The sequence below is a fragment of the Macaca thibetana genome, chromosome 1 (assembly GCF_024542745.1).
Source record: "Macaca thibetana thibetana isolate TM-01 chromosome 1, ASM2454274v1, whole genome shotgun sequence".
Classification (NCBI taxonomy): Eukaryota; Metazoa; Chordata; class Mammalia; order Primates; family Cercopithecidae; genus Macaca; species Macaca thibetana.
In genome coordinates this window covers 180129443-180154011 of record NC_065578.1, presented here as the reverse complement: position 1 = coordinate 180154011, position 24569 = coordinate 180129443, and the positions used below count along the sequence as shown (strand labels likewise).

Here is a 24569-nt window from a genome sequence, read left to right as displayed (position 1 = left end):
CCACCAGTATAAAGTAGCCCTCACCTTCACCCCATCATGTTGCTCTATTTTGTTTAAATTTTTTATGCGTATCCCTATCTGAAATAATCTTGTTTATCTGTGTGTCTATGTATTGGTCTTCACCAACCGCTGCATAAGCTTCATGAGAGCAGAGACCTTATCCACCTTGTTCACATCATCCTAATGACCTAGAACAGTGCTGGCTGTTATGTAGTAGAGCTCAGAAAATACTTGTTGAATGAATTAATAAACCTCGGATTCACCAGAAATTTTAGGCTAATTCAGGCCCTACTGATTACAAAGATATCATGAGCCCAACTTGAACTAATCATGGTAGGTAAGTGGAAAAGGAAGGATGAGGAGTGGTGAATTTAGGACAGTGGAAAGAGCCCTGGATTCTAGCTCTCCCTCTCTACCTGTCAGTTCTTTGGTTGCAGGCAAAGTACTTATCCTGTCTCTTCCTTGATCTATAATATTTAACACAAGCAGGCAGCAACTGATGATTTCTAAGTTCTCTTCTAACATACCCTGATTTTGTACCAATTGATACTGATTAACAAGGATTAGCACATGCCTGTTACATTTTAAGAGAATGGTTCTGCTCACCCTGTTGTGTGGGAAACCTATGGTGTCAAGAGTGGCACTTCACCTCTTTTAATATCATCTGCCAAAACAACATATACGAATGTACTATCCTTTGAGACTGGAGAGGTTTATAAACCTTGGGCTTAACTCATTTACAGAGCACTTTTAATAGATGGTTTGGGTTGATTGTCACAACAGTTGAAGTGAAGTAGGCAGACCAGGTGCTTCCTTTCTAGTGAGGAAATAGAGATGTGCTCAAGGTCACTCTGATGATCTGGCCCCATGCCAGGGCTGCAGCCCAGGTCCTTTGCCCTTTGTTGCACCATGTCTTCTCTCATGTGATGATTACTCTGGACTACCTGTAGCCAGTGGTAATCTAGCACCAAAAACGTCTAAGGCTTTTCTTTCTCATAACATCAGATTGTCTCATCCCCAGGTAAGAGATGTGAGCTATGTGATGATGGCTACTTTGGAGACCCCCTAGGTAGAAACGGCCCTGTGAGACTTTGCCGCCTGTGCCAGTGCAATGACAACATTGATCCCAACGCAGTTGGAAATTGCAATCGCTTGACAGGAGAATGCCTGAAGTGCATCTATAATACTGCTGGCTTCTATTGTGACCGGTGCAAAGACGGATTTTTTGGAAATCCCCTGGCTCCCAATCCAGCAGACAAATGCAAAGGTAATCAGCCTTTAACCAGATTCTGTCACAGTTAAATGTCCCTTTATTGTGACAATTCTTATGTGTCTCTTAAAATACGTATAGTTGTTTAGTCCAATAGAAGTACATTGTGAACTGCTTTTGTCATTTAGAATTTTCTAGTCACCACATTAAAAAAGTATAAAAAGGACAGTCATGGCGTCTGACACCTGTGGTCCCGTAAAAAGAAACAGGTGAAATGAATACTAATGTATTTTATTTAATATATCTAACATATTATTTCTTATTGTAATCAATAAAAATTATTAATGAAATATATATTCTTTCTCAGGCTAAACCTTGAAAATCCATTGCGTATCTCACATTTATAGCACATCTCAATTCAGACCAGCCAGCCACATTTCAAGTGCTCAGTAGCCACATGTGACCAGCAGCTACCAACCTGGCAACACAAGTCTAAAGAACCTCTTTGGATTATTTATATTTTAGTATTTCTCTCAGGTGATTTGTGTCTTTTGCTGTCTCTGTCTTCCTGCCTTAGCCTGCAGTTGCAATCCGTATGGGACAGTGAAGCAGCAGAGCAACTGTAACCCCGTGACGGGGCAATGTGAATGTTTGCCTCATGTGACTGGCCGGGACTGTGGTGCTTGCGACCCTGGATTCTACAACCTGCAGAGTGGGCAAGGCTGTGAGAGGTGAGACATAGGTGCCTTTGGTGGAAGTAATCTTTGCTTTTTCTGTTATAAAAAATGAATTTTTATAAGTTACGTTTAATAGTTGACTGTTCAGAAATTCCTGGAGTGCCTAATGTAGGCAACGCATCCTTCAGGGGCAATGCTGGAGAATTGTAATAAAGCTATTGAAAGAAAGGAGTGGAGCACAGTGGCCCCAGCTGTGCCAGAATCACCTGAACAACCTTTTAAAAGTACAAATTGCCAGGTCGTTTCTGAGGCACTTAGAATCAGACTCTCCAGGGTTGCAGCCTGGGAGCTTCTGTTTTCAGAGTTGTTACTTAGTGTCCATACAGTCCCAGGTTGGAGAACACTGGTAGCAGTTAAGTTAGGAAAAGAAGTTCTGAATACCACTCATGAAAATTACTTGAACCTTAGGGGCTTAATAACCCTTAACATTCCATCTTAGTAACGCTTACCATTCAGTTTTCTGATACAAGATCAGTGCTATACTAAAAAAAAAAAAAAAAAGGTTTTGCTTAAAGTCTTTTTTTTTTTTTGCCTGAGAAATGTCCTGTGTTCATTTTCAGGTGTGACTGCCATGCCTTGGGCTCCACCAATGGGCAGTGTGACATCCGCACCGGCCAGTGTGAGTGCCAGCCTGGCATCACCGGTCAGCACTGTGAGCGCTGTGAGGTCAACCACTTTGGGTTTGGACCTGAAGGCTGCAAACGTAAGGGGTGTTGGTGGCATACAACTCTAAGCCTCCCCTAATTCCAGTTAGTGTCTTAAGGCCAGAAAAGACTTTGACACCCTCCGTCTAGCCACTTGGCTCATAGTCAGGGCTGTACCTAAGTCATCGTAGATGCTTTATTTGATGAATATTATCCATTTCTAAAACTCTGCAGATCAAAGCCTTCTCTGGTTTCTTTGTATGTTTTCTTTTATAACATTTCTGATTCTTCCTTTTTCCAATCTTTTATTTTTTCCAAGGAAGTCTTCCTTTGATTACTGAGCTTTCCCACTGTGGTTAACGAAACTTCTTTATTGATTGCATTCTTAGTGCAGATAATGAAATAGTGGAGGATTGTGTTCACGATGTGTTTGTTGACTTACTGGCTTTAGTTGCTTCCCACCCTTGGGGCCCTTTTGGTATGATTACGTATAAACATCTGCTTCTCTTTGGCGTAAACACTTGCCTGGAATTGGGCCTCAGAACAGATTGGCTTTTGCTTTCTGAATTCCTTCATTTCTCCTGTGGAATGTAGCATAAGTAATTGACTCAGTTCAGAGAACACAGTGAATAAACAAACTATAAGATAATGCAAAAGAAGCATTAGCATTTGGGTTTTCTAGTTCCTTAGAGAAATATTAAACAGTGGAGAATTGAAGGTAAAGATGAATTCTTGAAGTGCATGAAAAGAGCACTGGGACTTTCATAACTTCTCTAATTACTAAGTAACCTGAAGTGTGTCCCAAAGGTTGCACGTTTTCCTTTAAAGCTCATTTTGACTTTAAAAACTGTCCGTTTTCTCTGCTAAACAGACTTAGCCATTTAATATCTCATAAATAGTCCTGTTTTTCAGAAAATTATAACAGTAGTATAGTCAGCTTATTGTTGCCAGTCTGAAATAAGAGATATACACTTCCTTCTTTTGCTAATTATGTATTATTTTCTCCTTATTCTGCAGCCTGTGACTGTCATCCCGAGGGGTCTCTTTCACTTCAGTGCAAAGACGATGGTCGCTGTGAATGCAGAGAAGGCTTTGTGGGAAATCGCTGTGACCAGTGTGAAGAAAACTATTTCTACAATCGGTCTTGGCCTGGCTGCCAGGAATGTCCAGCTTGTTACCGTTTGGTAAAGGATAAGGTAAGCTGTCAATAGTGCATTCATTTATTCTTCCAGCAGACATTGAGTGGAAACTTACTGTGCACTAATCTTTATAGAAAAAGTGGTGAACAAGATAGATGTGGTCCCTATTCTTAAAGACTTATGTTCCAGTTGGGAGGCAAATAATAAAAAATAAATAAATAAACAAAACAAACACTGAGATAAGTGCCAGGAAGAATACAAAAGGAGAATAACTGGGGGAAGCTACTTTATATAAGGCCTCTCTACAGAATTCATCTAAGGTGAGATCTTATGGATACGAAGGAATGAGCCAAGTGAAAAGTAATGGTAGGTTTGTTCCAGGCAGAAGGAACCTGGTATTCAGAGGCCTGGGAGCTGGAGAGTGGCTGGAGCCTGCTAAGTGCGGAGAGTGTGGTCTGTGATAAGACTGGAGAGGTTGGTCGGGACAGATTATATGGGACTGTGATGACCATAGTAAGGAGTTTAGATTTGATCCCAAATCCAATAAGGATGCATTGAAGAAACTCTTAAAATCTAGGAAATCCAGATTATATTTTAAGAGGAGCGCTTTTGACTGCTGTGTGAACAATGATGGTTAGGAATGGGGCTTAATGGGAAGCCTCAATTGGATTGGATAAATATGCGTGTTTGGGGACAGGATAGGGAAAGAGAAGAATAAGGATGTGTCTTGAGTTTTTTGCTTAAGGTAGCTGGAGGCCTTATTTACTGAGGTGGAGAATTCATCAGGGAGAATAGAGGTAAGAGGTATAATTTTGGATGTTAAGTTTGAGATACCTATCAGAGAGCTGAGTGGAGATGTCACGAAGGTAATCTGACACTTAAGGGAGAGGTCAGAGCTGAAGAATCATCAGCATGCAGTCTTTAAAGTCAAAGGAATGACTCTGAAGGTTTTCTTTTGAAGCTAGAAAAATAAAGAAAAACTAGCCATGTCTTCTCTTCAGAAGTAGACATCCATGGAGTGGATAGAACTACATATTCATGGAGTGCCCATGATTCTTGCAGGAAGTGTGATTGAGTTCTTCAGGAATACTTGTGTGTCCTACCTTTCCCTTTTCTTTCTTCTGTGTGTTTAGGTTGCTGATCATCGAGTGAAGCTCCAGGAATTAGAGAGTCTCATAGCAAACCTTGGAACTGGGGATGAGATGGTGACGGATCAAGCCTTCGAGGATAGACTAAAGGAAGCAGAGAGGGAAGTTATGGACCTCCTTCGTGAGGCCCAGGATGTCAAAGGTATGCATGATTGAACAGTGCGTGACTTCAGTGAGGTGGACCAATCTTTAGATGTGGCTCCTAAAGCAAGGTTAATTAGTATGGTTTTATAAAATTCTTTCTCAATATTTAAACTACTTGTAGATTATAAATTATTTCATTTTTTAAACACTAATTCAAAAACAACCTGACAAACTTACTGCTTTAAGATATAGTAACTAGGGTGATTTTCCAACAGATAAAAAACTATTTGATATTGAAATTTCAAGCATTTTTTGAATCTGTTCTATTACAGGGTGTCTTAAAATAGTTTTAAAAATCATGAAAGGCATGCGTTTTCATAAGCTGCTTTTTTTTTTTTTTTTTTTGAGCCAGAGTCACTGTCACCGAGGCTGGAGTGCAGTGGCCTGATCTTGGCTCATTGCAACCTCCACCTCCTGGGTTCAAGTGGTTCTCCTGCCTCAGCCTCCCAAGTACCTGGGACTACAGGCACATGCCCACCGTGCCTGGGTAATTTTTTGTATTTTGAGTAGAGATGGCGGTTCGCCGTGTTAGCCAGGATGGTCTTTTTTTTTTTTTTTTTTTTTTTTTTTTTTGAGACGGAATCTCGCTCTGTCGCCCAGGCTGGAGTGCAGTGGCGCGATCTCGGCTCACTGCAAGCTCCGCCTCCCGGGTTCACGCCATTCTCCTGCCTCAGCCTCCCGAGTAGCTGGGACTACAGGCGCCCACAACCGCGCCCGGCTAATTTTTTGTATTTTTAGTAGAGACGGGGTTTCACCGTGGTCTCGATCTCCTGACCTTGTGATCCGCCCGCCTCGGCCTCCCAAAGCGCTGGGATTACAGGTGTGAGCCACCGCGCCCGGCCGCCAGGATGGTCTTGATCTCCTGACCTCGTGATTTGCCCACCTCGGCCTCCCAAAGTGCTGGGATTACAGGCATGAGCCGCTGCGCCCAGCCAAAAAATTTTTACATTATCAAATAATTGAGTAACCCTCCAAGCAGGACCACCATACACAGTTAGGCAAGAGTTTATAGAATATCACCTCTGTACATGCATTTGGTAGCCCTGCTTCAGTTTAGTTTTTTCCAAACCTGTATTCATCTTTGTTGGTCTTACCTTTGACTTCTCATCTTTTTTTATTTTATTTTTTACATTCCTTAGAAAATTTAGACCCCAACACTGAGCATGATGCTGAAATATGAATTGGTCAATTTACTTAATGGTTTTTATATATTAATAAAACCTCATGATACATGAAAGTTTTAATAATAACAGGGTTATATTTTATCTTTTGATTTGTTAGGACCTGCGTATGAGATTTAAGTTGAATGAGCATATTAATAAAGAATAATTTTAAGAACTATTCAAAAACAGAGATCAGTTTGAAAGAAATTACACTGATATGCTGGGGCATGGGGGTGGCAGAAGAGTCTATTTAGTTTAAAATGCAAAATGAGTTTAATTTGTCATACTTCAACATATGTTTTAAACCTAGTTTTTTTCTGGGTTTTGAAAAATGTTTGGCTTTTAGGGCTGGCAGCATTTTTAACAACGTTGTATATTTATGACTAAATTGCACGTGCTGGTATTAAAGTCAGTCATTCTTGCCTTCATCAAACATTCCTTGGGTGTCTTCTCTTTGCCATCCACTGCATAAGACCAGCGATATAGTGATGAGTAAGAAAGAGTTCATAGTCAAGTGGGCAGATGGGCACACGGTTGGAGAAGTGTGATGAGTATACAGAGAAGGACCTACTGGGCATGGTAAAGGCTGTCCAGCTATGCCAGGGGCTTTGCAGAAACCTGGCAGAAAGCTGCTATGTTTGAAGAGTAAAGATACATAGGGCCTCAGATTTCATGTGAGATGATACGATCCTCTTCAGATAATTTACAGACTTTCTTCTGCAAACCATTTTAGATGTTGACCAGAATTTGATGGATCGCCTACAGAGAGTGAATAACAGTCTGTCCAGCCAAATTAGCCGTTTACAAAATATCCGGAATACCATTGAAGAGACTGGAAACTTGGCTGAACAAGCACGTGCCCATGTAGAGAACACAGAGAGGTTGATTGAAATCGCGTCCAGAGAACTTGAAAAAGCAAAAGTAGCTGCTGCCAATGTGGTAAGTGATTGCAAACGTCTGAGGTGGGGATGGGGGAGGCCCTTGGGATTTGTAGCAAGTCTGTTACTGGCAGTGGAGTGCTTCTTCAACTAAATTGACTCCATGCATCTTTCTCTTTGTCCCTAATTATAGAGCAAGAAAGCCACATTGCTCATAGTTGGCATGAAACAGTTATTACAAACTGGATAAAAACCAAGGGACATCTGGGTTATTTCTCTAGCTTTGTTCCTTCTATGGTACTAGGCAGTTTAATCTTCCTTTATCCTTTACTGAAAATAGAAAGAATCTGCAATCGAGGGTGGTGATATTAAATAAAGATCCCTGAAAATAAGAAGAGGCATTCTTGGGGCCAGGCGCGGTGGCTCACGCCTGTAATCCCAACACTTTGGGAGGCCGAGGCGGGTAGATCACCTGAGGTCGAGAGTTCGAGACCAGCTTGACCAACATGGAGAAACCCCATCTCTACTAAAAGTACAAAATTAGCTGGTCATGGTGGCGCATGCCTGTAATCCCAGCTACTTGGAAGGCTGAGGCAGGAGAACCACTTGAACCCAGGAGGCAGAGGTTGCGGTGAACTGAGATTGTACCGTTGCACTTCTGCCTCGGCAACGAGAGTAAAACTCCATCTCAAAAAAAAAAAAAAAAAGGAAGAGGCGTTCTTTTTGCCCTCTAACAAAAATTTAGTTTTGATTCTTGCTTTATTAAATTGAAATAATTCAGTCTTTTGAGAATAAGTGCTTTATTTCCTGTGCAGTCAGTCACTCAGCCAGAATCTACAGGGGACCCAAACAACATGACTCTTTTGGCGGAAGAGGCTCGAAAGCTTGCTGAACGGTAACTTCTGGACCTCTGTTTAATGGTTAAGTTGTGGCTTCCATTATGGTGTGTGTGTGTGTGTTGTCTTATTCCATAACCCATAAACGCTTTCCACATAACCCACTTCTGCAAGGTTTGCTCTCTTTTCTAAGATGTTATCGGCTGTGTATACTCTTTTCTTCCTTTTAGTTTTACATTAGAATATTCACACTTTGAATATTAGAATACAGTGGCTTGAAGACAGTTCATATTTATATATCTCAAAACCATAACATTTTTAGATTTTTAACTTATTTAAGACTGTAGTAACTGAGTGAAACTAGCAGATTGTTAATAAAGATTAGGCGTGGGATTTGTTTATGATTAGATAAATGATGTCTTGCTGGCATACGCAGTTTTATATATACATTACTCTCAATTAAATTTAAAAATAGTTTTTCTGAAGAATTATAATTATAAACATTTTCTCTCATAAATTTATACCAATAATTTTTTGGAAAATATTCTCATCTCAGTTTTAGAAGGCTATTCATAAATTCAGCCCCACTGAAATGATCGCAAAATTCCAAATGAATGAGGTTTTCCAATATTTGTAGAATTCTTGCCCATGTTAGTATATGTACATATAATAAAGTAGTCTGGGCGCAGTGGCTCATGCCTGTAATCCCAGCACTTTGGGAGGCCGAGGCAGGTGAATCACCTAAAGTCAGGAGTTCGAGACCAGCCCGGCCAACATGGCGAATCCCATTTCTACTAAAGACACATTAGCTGGGCATGGTGGCGTACGCATGTAATACCAGCTACTCAAGAGGCTGAGGCAGGAGAATTGCTTGAACTGGGAGGCGGAGGTTGCAATAAGCCAAGATTGCGCCACTGCACTCCAGCCTGAGTGACAGAGTGAGACTCCATTTCAAAAAATAGTAATAATAAAGTAAGCATTACCTAAATTTTACTTATTTCCCTATCAGATGGTTGTTTCATGGCTTATTTTTTGTTTTATCTGTATAGTCATAAACAGGAAGCTGATGACATTGTTCGAGTGGCAAAGACAGCCAATGATACATCAACTGAGGCATACAACCTGCTTTTGAGGACATTGGCAGGAGAAAATCAAACAGCATTTGAGATTGAAGAGCTTAATAGGAAGTGAGTATAATTTAAAAGTGGTTTACACCCCTTCAGATGTTCTGGTAAGTAACACTAATTCAATGAAAAATTAAATGCTGGTGGATTCAGGGCATGCATTCATGCAGTAAGATTTCCTTTGTTAATCATGCTTTTGAAATGGCACAGTAAGTAGAGAAGGGCATGTGGAGCCACAGAGATTTGGTTTAATTCAATTACTGTTATAACTACAGAGAATAGTAACAAGATGAGCCATGATACTTAAAATTCTGCACAAATGAAGAAGAGAAAAAAATATAATAGAGTAAGTAGAGGAAACATAATTGAACTACAAATCTTTAAAGGGTGTCTGAAATAAGAAAATATATGGTAAGCCATACATTATAGAAAAATTTTTCTTTTTCTTTTGTTTTGTTTTTTTTGTTTTGTTTTGTTTTGTTTTGTTTTTGAGACCAAGTCTCGCCCTTGTCCCCCAGGCTGGAGTGCAGTGGCGTGATCTCGGCTCACTACAACCTCTGCCTCGCGGGTTCAAGTGATTCTCCTGCCTCGGCCTCCCGGGTAGCTGGAATTATAGGCACCTGCCACCACGCCAGGCTAATTTTTGTATTTTTAGTAGAGACAGGGTTTCACCATGTTGGCCAGGCTGGTCTCAAACTCCTGACCTCAGGTGATCCGCCCACCTTGGCCTCTGAAAATGCTGGGATTACAGGTGTGAGCCACCGCACCCGCCAAGCCATACATTATAAATAGAAATGATAAGAGAAAATGTAAATATGCAAAATGTTATTAAAATGCAAGCATTTTAATGTAGCATTTCCTTTGAGGTTTTGGGCATATTATCACATGATCATGTTAATCTGGTTAACATTAAGATGCTAAAAGCAGCTAAGTTGTCATTAAATCACATTATTTGTGTCTTAGGTATGAACAAGCGAAGAACATCTCACAAGATCTGGAAAAACAAGCTGCCCGAGTACATGAGGAGGCCAAAAGGGCCGGTGACAAAGCTGTTGAGATCTATGCCAGCGTGGCTCAGCTGAGCCCTTTGGACTCTGAGACACTGGAGGTATGGGGGCAGCCTGTACGCACAGCCCCACCCTGTCTCTCCCCCAAGTCTATGTGAAGGCCGACTGCTCTGCACCTCCCTCTGTCCTCCCACTGACTCGCTGCTAAAGTTGAGTCTATTTCACATACGCTAATAGAACTTACCAAGGTAGCCAGATATGGTGGCTCACGCCTGTAATGCCAACCCTGGGAGGCTGAGGTGGGGTGAGAGGATCGCTTGAGGCCAGGAGTTCAAGACCAGCCTGGTCAACATAGTGAGACCCCATCTCTTAAAAAAACAAAAACAAAAACTTGTCAAGGTAAAGAATCCTGTGATTGTAAACATTAAATAGCAAAGACTACTTTAATGATATGAACAATCACTCCTAAGTCTTTAGTACAAATCCAAATTATAATACATTTGAATTGGTTAAAACAGAGTACATGTAGACATTTACTCCCAGGCTCTGTCTAGTAGAGACCTAGAGAGAAATAAGAGAGAATGGTTTAATTAAAGGACTGTAGCAGGACGTTGTGGGGCAGGTAAAATATTTTGGAATTGGTAGGATTTTATTTAATATCTGTACTCTAATCATGGATCCTCACTCCAAGCTCTGTATAAATGGTGTATTTTTTGCATTAAGCTTGAGATTTACTAAGTTTCACTTCTTATATCTGAGGTGTTGACTTGATTTTTATCATAAAGGTTTAGGTCTCTTCAGACATGTACAGATTGTCTGATTCCGTATATTTAGAATTAGAAAAGAGGCAGAATTAGTCTATGATGATAAAAATCAGAACAATGGCAGGCACAGTGTTGGAAAGATGGAGTAGAGATCAGGTGGAAAGGGAGAAAAGGGAGCTTCTTGGGTGATGGAAATCTGTATCTTGATTGGGGTGTTGGTTATGCAGAAATACGTTTGTCAAAACTCATCAAACTGTATGTGGATGCTGTGAATTTCAGTGAGTCTGAAATATATCTCATTTTAAAAAAAGAAAGCCCATAAAATCTTGATCTGTGCAGTTCTTTTAAACATATCAATTGAGTATTAGGAGTTACAGAGTTCCTAAGCCTACCTTTTCATTAGTTTAAATGTTTTATCCAAAGTGTAGTGATCTTACTTGATTTTCACAGAATGAAGCAAATAACATAAAGATGGAAGCTGAGAATCTGGAACGTCTGATTGACCAGAAGTTGAAAGATTATGAGGACCTCAGAGAAGACATGAGAGGGAAGGAACTTGAAGTCAAGAACCTTCTGGAGAAAGGAAAGACTGAACAGCAGGTTGGTTTGATTTGCAGGTCGCTTCATTTCTTGAGGCAACATTTGAACAGTCCAAATGGGTGTGTGGTGATCTTGTCTCTCTGATGCAGACAGCAGACCATAGTGCTGAGAGAGCACCCTAACATGTTGTATGCTGGCAAGTCTCAGGGTGGCACCTCTGGAGAGCCTTGTCTGTCCAGGAGACAGAAGGGATTTGCTTTGAGGGTTCATCCTCTCATCTGCCATGTGTTTGCAGACCGCAGACCAACTCCTAGCCCGAGCTGATGCTGCCAAGGCCCTCGCCGAAGAGGCTGCAAAGAAGGGACGTGATACCTTACAAGAAGCTAATGACATTCTCAACAATCTGAAAGGTAGAAAAGGCTGAGATAACAGGGGCAAATGCTTCTACCACTAGAGTGATTTTTTTTTTTTAATTACGACTTTTACCATATTTATTACTTCATCCCCAGCTCCCTACTTTTTTTATGCTAAAGCATTTCAAAGAGAAATCCCAGAACTCATGTCATTTTATCCCTGCATACTTCAGTATGGATTTTTTTTTTTTTTAAGATATTTTCTTATTAGGCAAACTCACATAATCAAGATGCCTATTTAGAGAACTTACAGGCCAGGCATGGTGGCTCAAGCCTGTAATCCCAGCACTTTGGGAGGCCGAGATGGGCGGATCATGAGGTCAGGAGATCGAGACCATCCTGGCTAACACGGTGAAACCCCGTCTCTACTAAAAATACAAAAAACCAGCCGGGCAAGGTGGCGGGCGCCTGTAGTCCCAGCTACTCGGGAGGCTGAGACAGGAGAATGGCGTAAACCCGGGAGGCGGAGCTTGCAGTGAACTGAGATCCAGCCACTGCACTCCGGCCTGGGTGACAGAGTGAGACTCCATCTCAAAAAAAATAAAAAAAGAGAACTTACATAGGTAAATGGAGATTATCTTTCATTTTCTCTGCCAGTGGCATCTGATGCTTTGTTGGTTTTTTTTTTCTTCACCCCAGACAGAAGAGAAATGTGACCAATTCACTGAGCAACTGTGAATTCATGTCTGATAAAATAGTCATAGGTTCTATAAATAGAGAAGCTTTACAGGATGCTTTACAGGATACTAGTTGAATGTATGGGCCAGGCACGGTGGCCTGTAATCCCAACACTTTGGGAGGGAGGATCCCTGGAGGCCAGGAGTTCAAGACCAGTTTCTCACTGGGGAATATAGTGAGACCCTATCTCTACAATGTTTTTTTTTTTTAAATTAGCCAGGCATGCTGACACACACCCGTAGTCCTAGCTACTTGGGAGGCTGAGGTGGGAGGATCCCTTGAGCCCAGGAGGTCAAGGCTGCAGTAAGCAGTGATTGTGCCCCTGCACTCCAGCCAGGGTGACAGAGTGAAACCTTGTCTCTCCAAAAAAAAAAAAAAAAATAGTATTTCAAAGTATGGGCTCTGGTGTCAGGGGGTCTTGGTTCAAAACCTTGCACCCTGCACCACAGGTCATCTAACTTCTTTAATCCTCAATTTTCTTATAAAAATCATACAGCCTATTTTATGTCAAAGACACAAAACTCTTAACTCAGTACCTGACACACAGTAAACACTAAATAAATTGCCACTGCTTTTAATAATGGTTGAGGTAGTGGTAATGGGATGTTCAGCACTCTGCATTTTAAAGCACATTGTTCAAGTAAGAATTGTAGTTCCAGAAATGGGGAACATTTCTGTAACACTACCTGGGGGACCTTTTCTGTAGAGATGTGTAATTTCTAAAACTTCAGCCCATGCTGTCTTCCATTTTGTACCCTGACTTCCATTGTTCAAAAACAAAATTCAGTTGGAACTCCCTGAAAGGCCCCCTTTTTACTTGTTGGGAGTTTAGCTCAAATGTGTCCTTGAACTCGTTTCAGATTTTGATAGGCGCGTGAACGATAACAAGACGGCCGCAGAGGAGGCGCTAAGGAAGATTCCTGCCATCAACCAGACCATCATTGAAGCCAATGAAAAGACCAGGGAAGCCCAGCAGGCCCTGGGCAACGCTGCGGCGGACGCCACAGAGGCCAAGAACAAGGCCCATGAGGCGGAGAGGATCGCGAGCGCTGTCCAAAAGGTGTGCGTTTCCTCTTCTCCAAGAGTCCCTGCCCATACCTTTCTCTAGTCACCTTCCAGTTTCTTTCCAGACCCTCAGAGCCCTTGCAGACATTTTCCCTGAACTTCAGTAAAATTGTCTTAAACCATATTTGTCTTTTTTTTTTTTTTTCTTTTGACTAGGTGTGAGAGTAGGTATCCACATTGATTGAGGAGGGGGAATCAGTAAAAGGGTGCTTTACTCTAAAATTTCTGCTGTGTCTCAGTGTGAGGTCTGGCTTCAGATGTCTGTAGAGACCATTCCCACAAAGAATCAGACTTTTTCTAAATAAACATTCTTCTTTGACTCAGACAGGTATTTATTTCAATACTATGTAGTGTGCCTTATCAATACAACTTTCAAGTCCCCCTTTCAAGCATATCGCCATATGTAAGCTACTCCTAGGAGAGACTTCCCATACCTGCCACTGCTAGGATTCATCTTAAAGAATAATGTTTTTTAGTCTGGCTTTCTCTTATTTCAAGGTCAGTCTGTTTTGTTTAAAAGAGAGATTGGAGCAATTTTAGAATTAGGTACTTAAGAATCTCAGAAACCTCTTAGTTTCCTTAGAACAGTTGGCTTTTATAAAATACTCATATTTTAGGATTGTGGTCTTTTTGTACATTATGATGAACTGCCAAGAAGAAACCAAGCTAGCTTTGAATTTAAATTTTATCTCAGTGAAAGCATCTAATCAATATAATGTTGTAGAAAGTGTATGCCATTAAATGTTTATTATTTGCTATCTGTGTGACCCCAGCTAAAAATGGCAATAATAGAAAAGAAGTTTCCAGGATTAAAGAAGAGGATACAAATGAAAGTGCTAGATAAAATACAAAATGTTATCATGTGGGTAGTAATTTTTTTTTTTACTATTATTTATAACCCAAATTGATAATGTAAGTCATGAGATAGTATAAATCAATATATTATTGTTTCCGGATTATATTTTTGAGTCATTTTACAAATTATAAAAGGAATGGGAGCATACTTGAGAAAAAGGAAAGCTTTTTCAAAAAAATTGCAATTTGCTTTTGTGCCTAGAATGCCACCAGCACTAAGGCAGAAGCTGAAAGAACTTTTGCAGAAGTTACAGATCTGGATAATGAGGTGAACAATATGTTGAAGCAACTACAGGAAGCAGAAAAAGAGCTAAAGCGAAAACAAGATGACGCTGACCAGGACATGATGATGGCAGGGATGGTAAGAGGTTTTGGTATATTTGTTCCTTGGCAGAAAGTGAACAGTGTTTAATAATAAAGATCCCCCACTTGTTAAGAAGGATCTTTTTTATATTGACTTCTGTTTTTCATCACGTTGTCTCGTCAAGAATTGGGTTAGTAGCTTACATAGAAGACAAAGAATTTGGATCTTCTGCCAGGTATTTTTGTTGCACAATTGTCATGTCCCAAAGTTACTCAGTTAAAAGTAAAACATCGTTTTACACGTTTGACGTTTTAGGACATTAAAAAGTATGTATTTATATTTTTCAATGGGTAATTCATAAATGTTAATAAAAAAGGAATGCAGCGAAAAGTTAATTTTTCTCCTATTCTTGTTCTCCCAGCACCTTGCTCCTTAGAGACAAAGACAGGTTTCTTGTATATAAGAAATTTTTGAAGATGGCATTGTCCACCACCCAACCAAAACATATGAAACTTACATCTAGTTTAATTTTTCACCTTTTGTGGTAATGTGTATGCAAGGTACCGTTTATAACAAAATTGACTTGTTAATGGATGGCCCAAGGAAGAACTAAGGTCCATTTTTCTGTTCTATGCTATATTTTGATTTGAAACGACTTTAATGGAGTTACAGTAGGAATATTCTTTTTCCAGTTGGGTGTAGCAATCATGGTAATGACATACATGAACTTGTTTACTTGCTCGCTTTCAGTGGCAAGGAAGAGGCCTTTGTTCACTGCTGCCAAAAAACAGAGTCCCTCAGTGTGGGTCATTTTCACCTTGGGATGGAAAAAAGAAGTACAAAGCCTGTTAATCTCAGTGAAGACTCTAGGGAAGTGATAAAAGAAACTCTCCCTGTGCAAACACCTGATTTTATTATGCTTTTTGTAGGTGGGGGTGGGGGGTGGGTGTTGGTTTGGATTATCCTTATTTTCTCTGTCATGGTGTGGCTCAAGTAAAAATTCCCATAAAGGTGTCTGGGTGCAGTGGCTCACTCCTGTAATCCCAGCACTTTGGGAGGCCGAGGTGGGCAGATCTCCTGTGGTCAGGAGTTCGAGACCAGCCTGGCCAACATGGTGGGCATGGTGGTAGGCGCCTGTAATCCCAGCTACGTAGGAGGCTGAGGCAGGAGAATCGTTTGAACTTGGGAGGTGGAGGTTGTGATGAGCCAAGATCACTCCACTGCACTCCAGCCTGGGCCACAGAGGAAGACTCCATCTCAAAAAAAAAAAAAAAAAAAAAATTAATATAAAGTTAAAAAAATAGATATTTCTCACATATGTTGAGCATATATGGATTTCATTTTTAATATGGTTATAGAAACATTAGATTTAAAACATTGAAAAAAGAAAACAGTATATTCTTTAGGAGCTTCAAAAAAGGATTTTGGTTTAGGTCAAAGGGTGAAAGAAGATTTTTTATTATTTTTGGTAAATAACTTCTAAGGAAACAAACCACCCTCACATGTACTATCTCATTTGTATTTCTGTCAATTCTGAAAGGCCAACATTTGGCCAGTATTATTTGAGTCTGTAATGTATTTTTTAACCAGAAGAATGAAGGTGTATAGCTTCATTCTTTTGAAAGAGGAGGCTGGAGACCACAGGTTAAATGCAGGGACATCGCTCTTGGCCGGCCCTGGCAGGGTCCTTTCTCCCTCGTTTTATACTCGCAGACAAGTTTGTGGATGCTCAATAAGGACAGCTGCCATTTGGACAGAGATTAATCATTTATTTTTGAAGGTTTTTTTGTCTTGTTTTCTTGTTCTTTTTTAAATCTTCACATTGTTTTGATCCCAAAATGTTTGCGTTGTCCTGACCCAAAACTAGGAAAAGCAATTATTTGGTAAGAGGCTCAAAGCCACTCACTTAAATCTCAACTAGATTTATTTGTGAGAACATCTGTTTTCCGATACTTAGATACTTCCTCTTCCATTGCTGTTTCCTGTGACTCATGCACAGTTATTTGTTCAGGTTTCATGGAATTTCCCAAGTGTATTTACCTTTGTTTGGTTTTTAAAATGTAAATTATATTGCCCCAATAAACAAGTATGTGTGTCAGGGGTATTGTGGCTGGGTCATTGCATGTGGAAGGGGAGTTTACAGAAGAGCTTTACTTAACTGTGAAAATTTTCAAAGAATAGGACATTTCTAATAAGTCCCTAAGAGTGTCCCAAAGGACATGTTTTGGTTCTGAAACATAGTTTCTGTAATCATCCTTAAAAAATAACTTCTTTCTGCTTAATAGGTTTTACTATGAATATACCTCCGTATATTATTGAGTGAGAACGTGAGAAAAGGAGATAATTTTTGAAATACAAATATAGTGAGTTAGTGAGTGTAGGCATCCTGACTGCCTACTCATAACTTTGATGAAGTAGAAATAATAACATCCTCAATATGAAGATATGCAGCAGCCCCACCGGGAAAAAAAAGAAAAAAGGCAGTGAGAGATTTCAATTTCCTAAGTTAGAAAAGGGAAGAAAATCCGCAAATTTAAATTTGTTGGGTCATTGGGAAAAAAGATTTAAAGAAGATGAAAACATACAGTCAGGACTTTTTGCCTCATTTTTCCCTTACAGGCTTCACAGGCTGCTCAAGAAGCCGAGATCAATGCCAGAAAAGCCAAGAACTCTGTTACTAGCCTCCTCAGCATTATTAATGACCTCTTGGAACAGCTGGGTACGTAGCTATAGAGTCATTTTTGTCAGTCTCTGAATCTTTTGTACTGTTCTTGGGATGTGATACAGTACAGTTGACTCAAAAGCAGATGATACAGGTTTACATGAATCCCTTTTAAGTCGTTAATTATTAATATTTCCTTTTGCTCTTGCTTATTTTTGAAAGCCTTATAAAATCAGTGTTTGTCTTACACAGTAGGGTCTTTAAGAGCAACTTGCTGCTTTACCATACTGACGATTTGTCAGCTTTACATTGTGACCTGAATCATGACTTTAGGCCGTGTTAATGTGACAAGCACTTACTAGGTGCCTTCTGTGGACCTTGCCCTAAATAGAACATTGTGGTCTGAGGAGTTTCTTTTTGTATTTTGAAGATATATTGCCAGCTAGGGTGGTATTTATGGTCCAGTATCATTGTATAACTAAAGAGTGATTTTTCTTAACTCATCTTGCTGGCAGTATCTTTAAGGGATTTAAAGTAAAGAATTTCAATAGTAGAATAAAAGAACACAGGCTGGGTGTGATGGCTCACACTGGTAATCCCAGTACTTTAAGAAGCCATGGAAAGAGGATAGCTTGAGGCCAGGAGTTTGAGACCAGCCTAGGCAATATAGCGGTGGAGATCTCACCTCGTCTCTTCAAAATATTTTAAAAATTAGCTGGGTGTGGTGCTATGCGCCTGTAGTCCTAGATACTCAGGAGACTGAAGCAGGTGCGTCACTTGAGTTTGAGGTGATAGTGAGCTGTTGCGCTCCCCCCTGGACAACAGAGCGAAACCCTGTCTCAATTTAAAAAATGAAAAAGAACACTTAAAACTGGTCATGACTTTACTGCCTGGAATTCTCTTCATTTGCTAAGTAAGGACAGTCTGATGAGGGGAAAGCTTTCATGCCAAAAGAGAGAAAAACCTTGATTTTTCAAGGAAATCTATGCCTACGGAAACCTTCTTTTAATCCCGTTTGGTAGGGTGATAGGGAGCAGGCTTCATTTTGGGACAGATGCACTTTTGTCACCGGACTCCGTTATAAAGTGTCAGCACTCCAGCCAGGACTCTTTGTAGCAAGGCATTATATTTTAATTTGCTAGCATTTAAAGCCTGGTGCATTTTGTTTTGGTGGGGGGCTACGGGGGTATTTTTTATTGGTCTCAAATGTCAAGAATAAGTTATGTACCAACAGATGGATATAAAATGAAAGTAAGCTAGAAGAGAAAGCTTTTTGCGGAACAGGTAGACTTTTAACATTAGTCTGACTCAGGTTAGTATATTTGCTTTGTTGCCTATAAGCTGTGCAAACTTGGGCAAATTATTTAACATCTGAGAATCACTGATGTAAAATGGTTTTGTGAGACTTTAATCAAGTATGCATGAAATGCTGTCCATTGTGTCTGCTTTTGTTTGTTATGGAAACGTTTCATTTCTTTCCAAAGAACCTCTTTTTCTTGCTAAGCTTAAAGTGAAGACCGACTGAAATTATTTCAGCGTTTTACTCCTGGCCATTTTCCATAGGAAGGCTCCTAATAGTGTCTAACTCCTGAAAGCAGAAAGTGAGCTTCTAAAACTAACCCATCTTCCCTGGAATCTCTAAGAGCTGAGGGATTAGTGGTCTTAGAGATTTGTATATCTTTGCTGGCACTAAAATGACACATAGCTTACATGTATACACCTGGAAAAGGTATTAAATGTTATCAGATGACCCTCAAAACCACAAGTGAAGCTTAAGGTCTAGAACATGGTAGCTGTGCATTTAGGAAACATTCTGCAAAAGACATTGTCTCAGAAAAAAACACCCAGCTTGATATTAATTATATGCTCAGACCTATCCCTGCTGGGTTAGGTCAGCGTTTGTACTTGGTTTGCATATTTTATACCATTGTGTGACATCAGCAATCTGCAAGTTACATTTGCAGGGCTGCCTGTGCAGAGTGGCAGCTGCTGGGCCTAGAGACTAGTGGAGGTACTTGTGAAGGGATCATTCTTCCTGAAGGTGTCTGTTCTCTTCTGTGTACTTTCTGACCTCCAGGGCAGCTTGACACAGTGGACCTGAATAAGCTAAACGAGATTGAAGGCACCCTAAACAAAGCCAAAGATGAAATGAAGGTCAGCGATCTTGATAGGAAAGTGTCTGACCTGGAGAATGAAGCCAAGAAGCAGGAGGCTGCCATCATGGACTATAATCGGGATATCGAGGAGATCATGAAGGACATTCGCAATCTGGAAGACATCAGGAAGACCTTACCATCTGGCTGCTTCAACACCCCGTCCATTGAAAAGCCCTAGCGTCATTAGGGCTGGAAGGCAGCATCCCTCTGACAGGGGGGCAGTTGTGAGGCCACAGAGTGCCTTAACACAAAGATTACATTTTTCAGACCCCACTCCTCTGCTGCTGTCCATCACTGTCCTTTTGAACCAGGAAAAGTCACAAAGTTTAAAGAGAAGCAAATTAAACATCCTGAATCGGGAACAAAGGGTTTTATCTAATAGAGTCTCTCTTCCACTCACGTTGCTACCTTACCCACACTTTCCCTTCTGATTTGCGTGAGGACGTGGCATCCTACATTACTGTACAGTGGCATAAGCACATCGTGTGAGCCCGTGTATGCTGGGGCAGAGCAAGTAGCCCTCCCCTGTCTCATCGATACCAGCAGAACCTCCTCAGTCTCAGTACTCGTTTCTATGAAGGAAAAGTTTGGCTACTAACAGTAGCATTGTGATGGCCAGTATATCCAGTCCATGGATAAAGAAAATGCATCTGCATCTCCTGCCCCTCTTCCTTCTAAGCAAAAGGAAATAAACATCCTGTGCCAAAGGTATTGGTCATTTAGAATGTCGGTAGCCATCCATCAGTGCTTTTAGCTATTTTGAGTGTAGGACACTGAGCCATCCATGGGTCAGGATGCAATTATTTATAAAAGTCTCCAGGTGAACATGGCTGAAGAAGATTTTTCTAGTATATTAATAATTGACTAGGAAGATGAACTTTTTTCAGATCTTTGGGCAGCTGATAATTTAAATCTGGATGGGCAGCTTGCACTCACCAATAGACCAAAAGACACCTTTTAATATTCTTATAAACGGAACTTACACAGAAGAAATAGGGATATGATAACCACTAAAGTTTTGTTTTCAAAATCAAACTAATTCTTACAGCTTTTTTATAGATAGTCTTGGAACTAGTGTTAAGTATCTGGCAGAGAACAGTTAATCCCTAAGGTCTTGACAAAGCAGAAGAAAAGCAAGCCTCCTCGTCCTAGTCTTTTCTGGCAAAGGGATAAAACTTAGATGGCAGCTTGTACTGTCAGAATCCCGTGTATCCATTTGTTCTTCTGTTGGAGAGAGATGAGACATTTGACCCTTAGCTCCAGTTTTCTTCTGATGTTTCCATCTTCCAGAATCCCTCAAAAAACATTGTTTGCCAAATCCTGGTGGCAAATACTTGCACTCAGTATTTCACACAGCTGCCAATGCTATTGAGTTCCTGCACTTTGTGATTTAAATCCACTCTAAACCTTCCCTCTAAGGTAGAGGGAAGACCCTTACGTGGAGTTTCCTAGTGGGCTTCTCAACTTTTGATCCTCAACTCTGTGGTTTTAAGACCACAGTGTGACAATTCCCTGCCACACACCCCCTTCCTCCTACCAACCCGCCTTTGAGATTCATATATAGCCTTTAACACTATGCAACTTTGTACTTTGCGTAGCAGGGGCGGGGTGGGGGGAAAGAAACTATTATCTGACACACTGGTGCTATTAATTATTTCAAATTTATATTTTTGTGTGAATGTTTTGTGTTTTGTTTATCATGATTATAGAATAAGGAATTTATGTAAATATACTTGGTCCTATTTCTAGAATGGCACTCTCTGTTCACTTTGCTCAATTTTTCCTCTTCACTGGCACAGTGTATCTGAATACCTCCTTCCCTTCCATCTAGAATTCTTTGGATTGTACTTGTTCCCACTACTTTGCTCTCTGCCTTGTGTTTGCAGCATCTCCATTCTCTAAAATTAATATCATTGCTTTCCTCCACACCCAACCACTGTAAAGAGGTAACTTGGGTCCTCTTCCATTGCAGTCCTGATGATCCTAACCTGCAGCACGATGGTTTTACAATGTTCCAGAGCAGGAATGCCAGGTTGACAAGCTATGGTAGGATTAGGAAAGTTTGCTGAAGAGGATCTTTGACGCCATAGTGGGACTAGCCAGGAATGAGGGAGAAATGCCCTTTCTGGCAATTATTGGAGCTGGATGGGTCAATTTTATAAGAGAGCGCATTTTGAGCACTTTTAGGGCATCAGGAACAATGCTACTGATGGGTAGACTGGGAGAGGTGGTGTAACTTAGTTCTTGATGATCCCACTTCCTGTTTCCATCTGCGTGGGATATACCAGAGTTTACCACAAGTGTTTTGACCTGATACATTCCTGAGCTTTCACTCTGCTGCTTCTCCCAGGCCTCTTTTACAATGGCAGGAGATGTGGCATGCTCTTGCCAAGTTTTCACATCATTTCCTGGCTAGTTCATGTCATTAAGTGGGTACATCCTAACATATACATTTGGTCAAGTTTGCAGAAAAGGACTGAAGATTGACTGCCAAGCTAGTTTGGGTGAAGTTCACTCCAGCAAGTCTCAGGCAACAATGGAGTGGTTTGGTTTGGTTTGGTTTCCTTTTAACTTACTTTTTGTTATTTTCTTCTCCACCTGTGTGGTATATTTTTTAAACAGAATTTTATTTTTAAAATAAAAGGTTCTTTACAAGATGATACCTTAATTACACTCCTGCAACACAGCCATTATTTTATTGTCTAGCTCCAGTTATCTGTAGTTTATGTAATGTAATTGACAGGATGGCTGCTGCAGAATGCTGGGTGACACAGGGATTGTTATACTGCTGTTTTTCCCTGAATTTTTTCCTTTGAATTCCAACTGTGGACCTTTTATATGTGCCTTCACTTTAGCTGTTTGCCTTAATCTCTACAGCCTTGCTCTCCAGGGTGGTTAATAAAATGCAACACTTGGCATTTTTTATGTTTTAAGAAAAACAGTATTTTATTTATAATAAAATCTGAATATTTGTAACCCTTTATATTTGGTGTGGCCTGAGTGTGGTACTGGGGACATAAGATGTTTTAAAAGATACAATGAATGAAAAGCCATACATAATATCTTCTTTGGGTGACTTATTTTCTTGGTAACAATTCAGTATACATATAGTATATGTATGTATGTACGTGTGTGTATATATATACACACACACACATATATATATGCCTCTCTCAAGTTGGGATGCTGCAGTGTAGTCTGGGAGTTGAACTTTTTCTGTAAAGAGCTAGGTAGTAAATGTTTTAGGCTTTGCAGGCCATGCACCTGTGGGCTGTAGTTTACTGGAACCCTGGTGTAGCCTCAATACTCAATAACAACTGACAGCCTGGCACAGTGGCTCACACCTGTAATCCCAACACTTTAGGAGGCTGAGGTGGGTGGATCACTTAAGGTTAGGAGCTCAAGACCAGCCTGACCAACATGGTAAAACCCAGTCTCTACTAAAAATACAAAAATTAACTGAGCATGGTGGTGCATACCTGTAATCTCAGCTACTCAGGAGGCTGAGGCAGGAGAATAGCTTGAACCCAGAAGGGGGAGTGCAGTGAGCTGAGATTGTGCCACTGCACTTCAACTAAGGCAGCAAAGCAAGACTCTGTCTCAAAAAAAAAAAAAAAAAAAAAAAAAAACCCAAAAAACTTTTTAAATTTGTTGGACTTCCTAAATTAGCAGATGTATGTTAAAAGTTGTCTTTCTGTCTCTCAATACACACGTGTCTAGCTTAAGGTAGTTTCTTTAGATGATGAGAAAAACCTATGATGTAATAAAAAGTAATGTGCTAAACTAACAGGCTAGAATCAGGTAATTTTACTAGAATCGGGTAATTTCACCTCACTCTTTCTGGAGGGTGGACCCATCTGAAGGGACCTGAGACCAGGTGAGGACTTTGGGAGTTACAGAGACAGCAGGAAGGCTTTGGGTCTGCAAACGCCTTCCCTTTACTCTTTGATGTCCCGTTTATTGCCCTGGGTCCCCGTGGATTCCATGCCACCTTCCCAATCTTAGGAATTGTTATAACTGTGATACCTGTAAAGAAGAACCTGGACTCCTCTCATTAGACTTCCTCGGAGAAAGCTTTAGAGGGCACTAATTACTAGTACTATTATAGCTTTCTTACATGCCCTGTTTCTAACCTTTATTGAGGACCGTTTTCCCTCATTTGTAGGACTAATTCAGATGCAGCTGTATGTCCTTTATCATTACTGTCAGAGTGATGAGTGAGATTTTAAAATTTTGCTCCTATTCCATCATTTTCAGGACAGCAGTTTCTCGAAAGTTGCTACTAGCATAATCTGATTCAGAATATCCCCAGAGGTTTACTCCATAAATAAGTAAATGTCCTAGCCCCTTAATACACCTGAACTCATCAGCTCCACCTGCATTAAGCTCAAAATGGAATGTCTGAAGAAGACCCCAGGTACCCAGGAAGGTGAGGAGGTGGGAAAGCAGGTGGATACATTCATAATGTAAGGAAGGACAGGCCCGAGGAAAGATCAGATCTCTCCAGGCACGTAGATTATGAAAACAGAAACGAGAATTGTAAATGGCAGATAATTTTGTCTGTTCACGCTAAGCAGGTTTAAATTAATAATAAGTAGAGTAAAAAATACGAAGCGTTTTAGGAAGTTATCTGTCCAAGGCTCCACTGGGGAACTATGATCAACTATAGTGCCTTATATTTGTATCGAGTCTCCTAGAATGACTATATTTGTTCTACATTAGTGAATGAATTCTAAATAATAGAAATCAAATGCATAAAGAGAATTATTTTTCTTTAAATCCAATGAAAAGCCAAAAAGCCCTGACTAGGAATTCAAGTATTAGAAACATCAGCATTTCAAAAGTTACAACACCTTCATGTCCTTGCCTTAACTTCTCTCTCTGCCTTGAATGTCCTCTCCTCTGCCCAGTACAGTAAAGCCTAAGGTCAAGGTATCACCTCCTGTGTTGGAATTGGCCAGTCCTTCTTGTGTCCATCACTTCTCCCACCTTTGCTCTGTCTTCTAGAATGGCCCTTGGACACATCTTTATAGTTCAGGTGCCACTAATCTTTCCCTCCCTCTTTGCTTCCACCCCCAAAGATCAGGGTCTGTGTTATTCAT

At 40.4% G+C, this 24569-nt stretch overlaps 1 protein-coding gene across 2 annotated transcripts in view; it reads left to right on the top strand.

Moving 5' to 3' along the window:
- The window catches only part of LAMC1 (laminin subunit gamma 1), a 122168-nt gene extending 99718 nt beyond the window's left edge, over window positions 1–22450 (top strand). For both annotated transcript variants that reach the window (XM_050783347.1, XM_050783353.1), the window contains exons 14-28: window positions 1022–1267; window positions 1788–1941; window positions 2508–2650; window positions 3609–3787; window positions 4864–5020; window positions 6919–7124; window positions 7879–7958; window positions 8949–9086; window positions 9987–10131; window positions 11245–11394; window positions 11630–11744; window positions 13286–13485; window positions 14548–14706; window positions 17269–17368; window positions 19389–22450. In XM_050783347.1, the coding sequence (XP_050639304.1) occupies window positions 1022–1267; window positions 1788–1941; window positions 2508–2650; window positions 3609–3787; window positions 4864–5020; window positions 6919–7124; window positions 7879–7958; window positions 8949–9086; window positions 9987–10131; window positions 11245–11394; window positions 11630–11744; window positions 13286–13485; window positions 14548–14706; window positions 17269–17368; window positions 19389–19645 (2429 nt within the window). In that variant the 3' untranslated portion in view covers window positions 19646–22450. The remainder of the gene's footprint in view (window positions 1–1021; window positions 1268–1787; window positions 1942–2507; window positions 2651–3608; window positions 3788–4863; window positions 5021–6918; window positions 7125–7878; window positions 7959–8948; window positions 9087–9986; window positions 10132–11244; window positions 11395–11629; window positions 11745–13285; window positions 13486–14547; window positions 14707–17268; window positions 17369–19388) is intronic.
- The last annotated feature ends 2119 nt before the right edge of the window (window positions 22451–24569 follow it).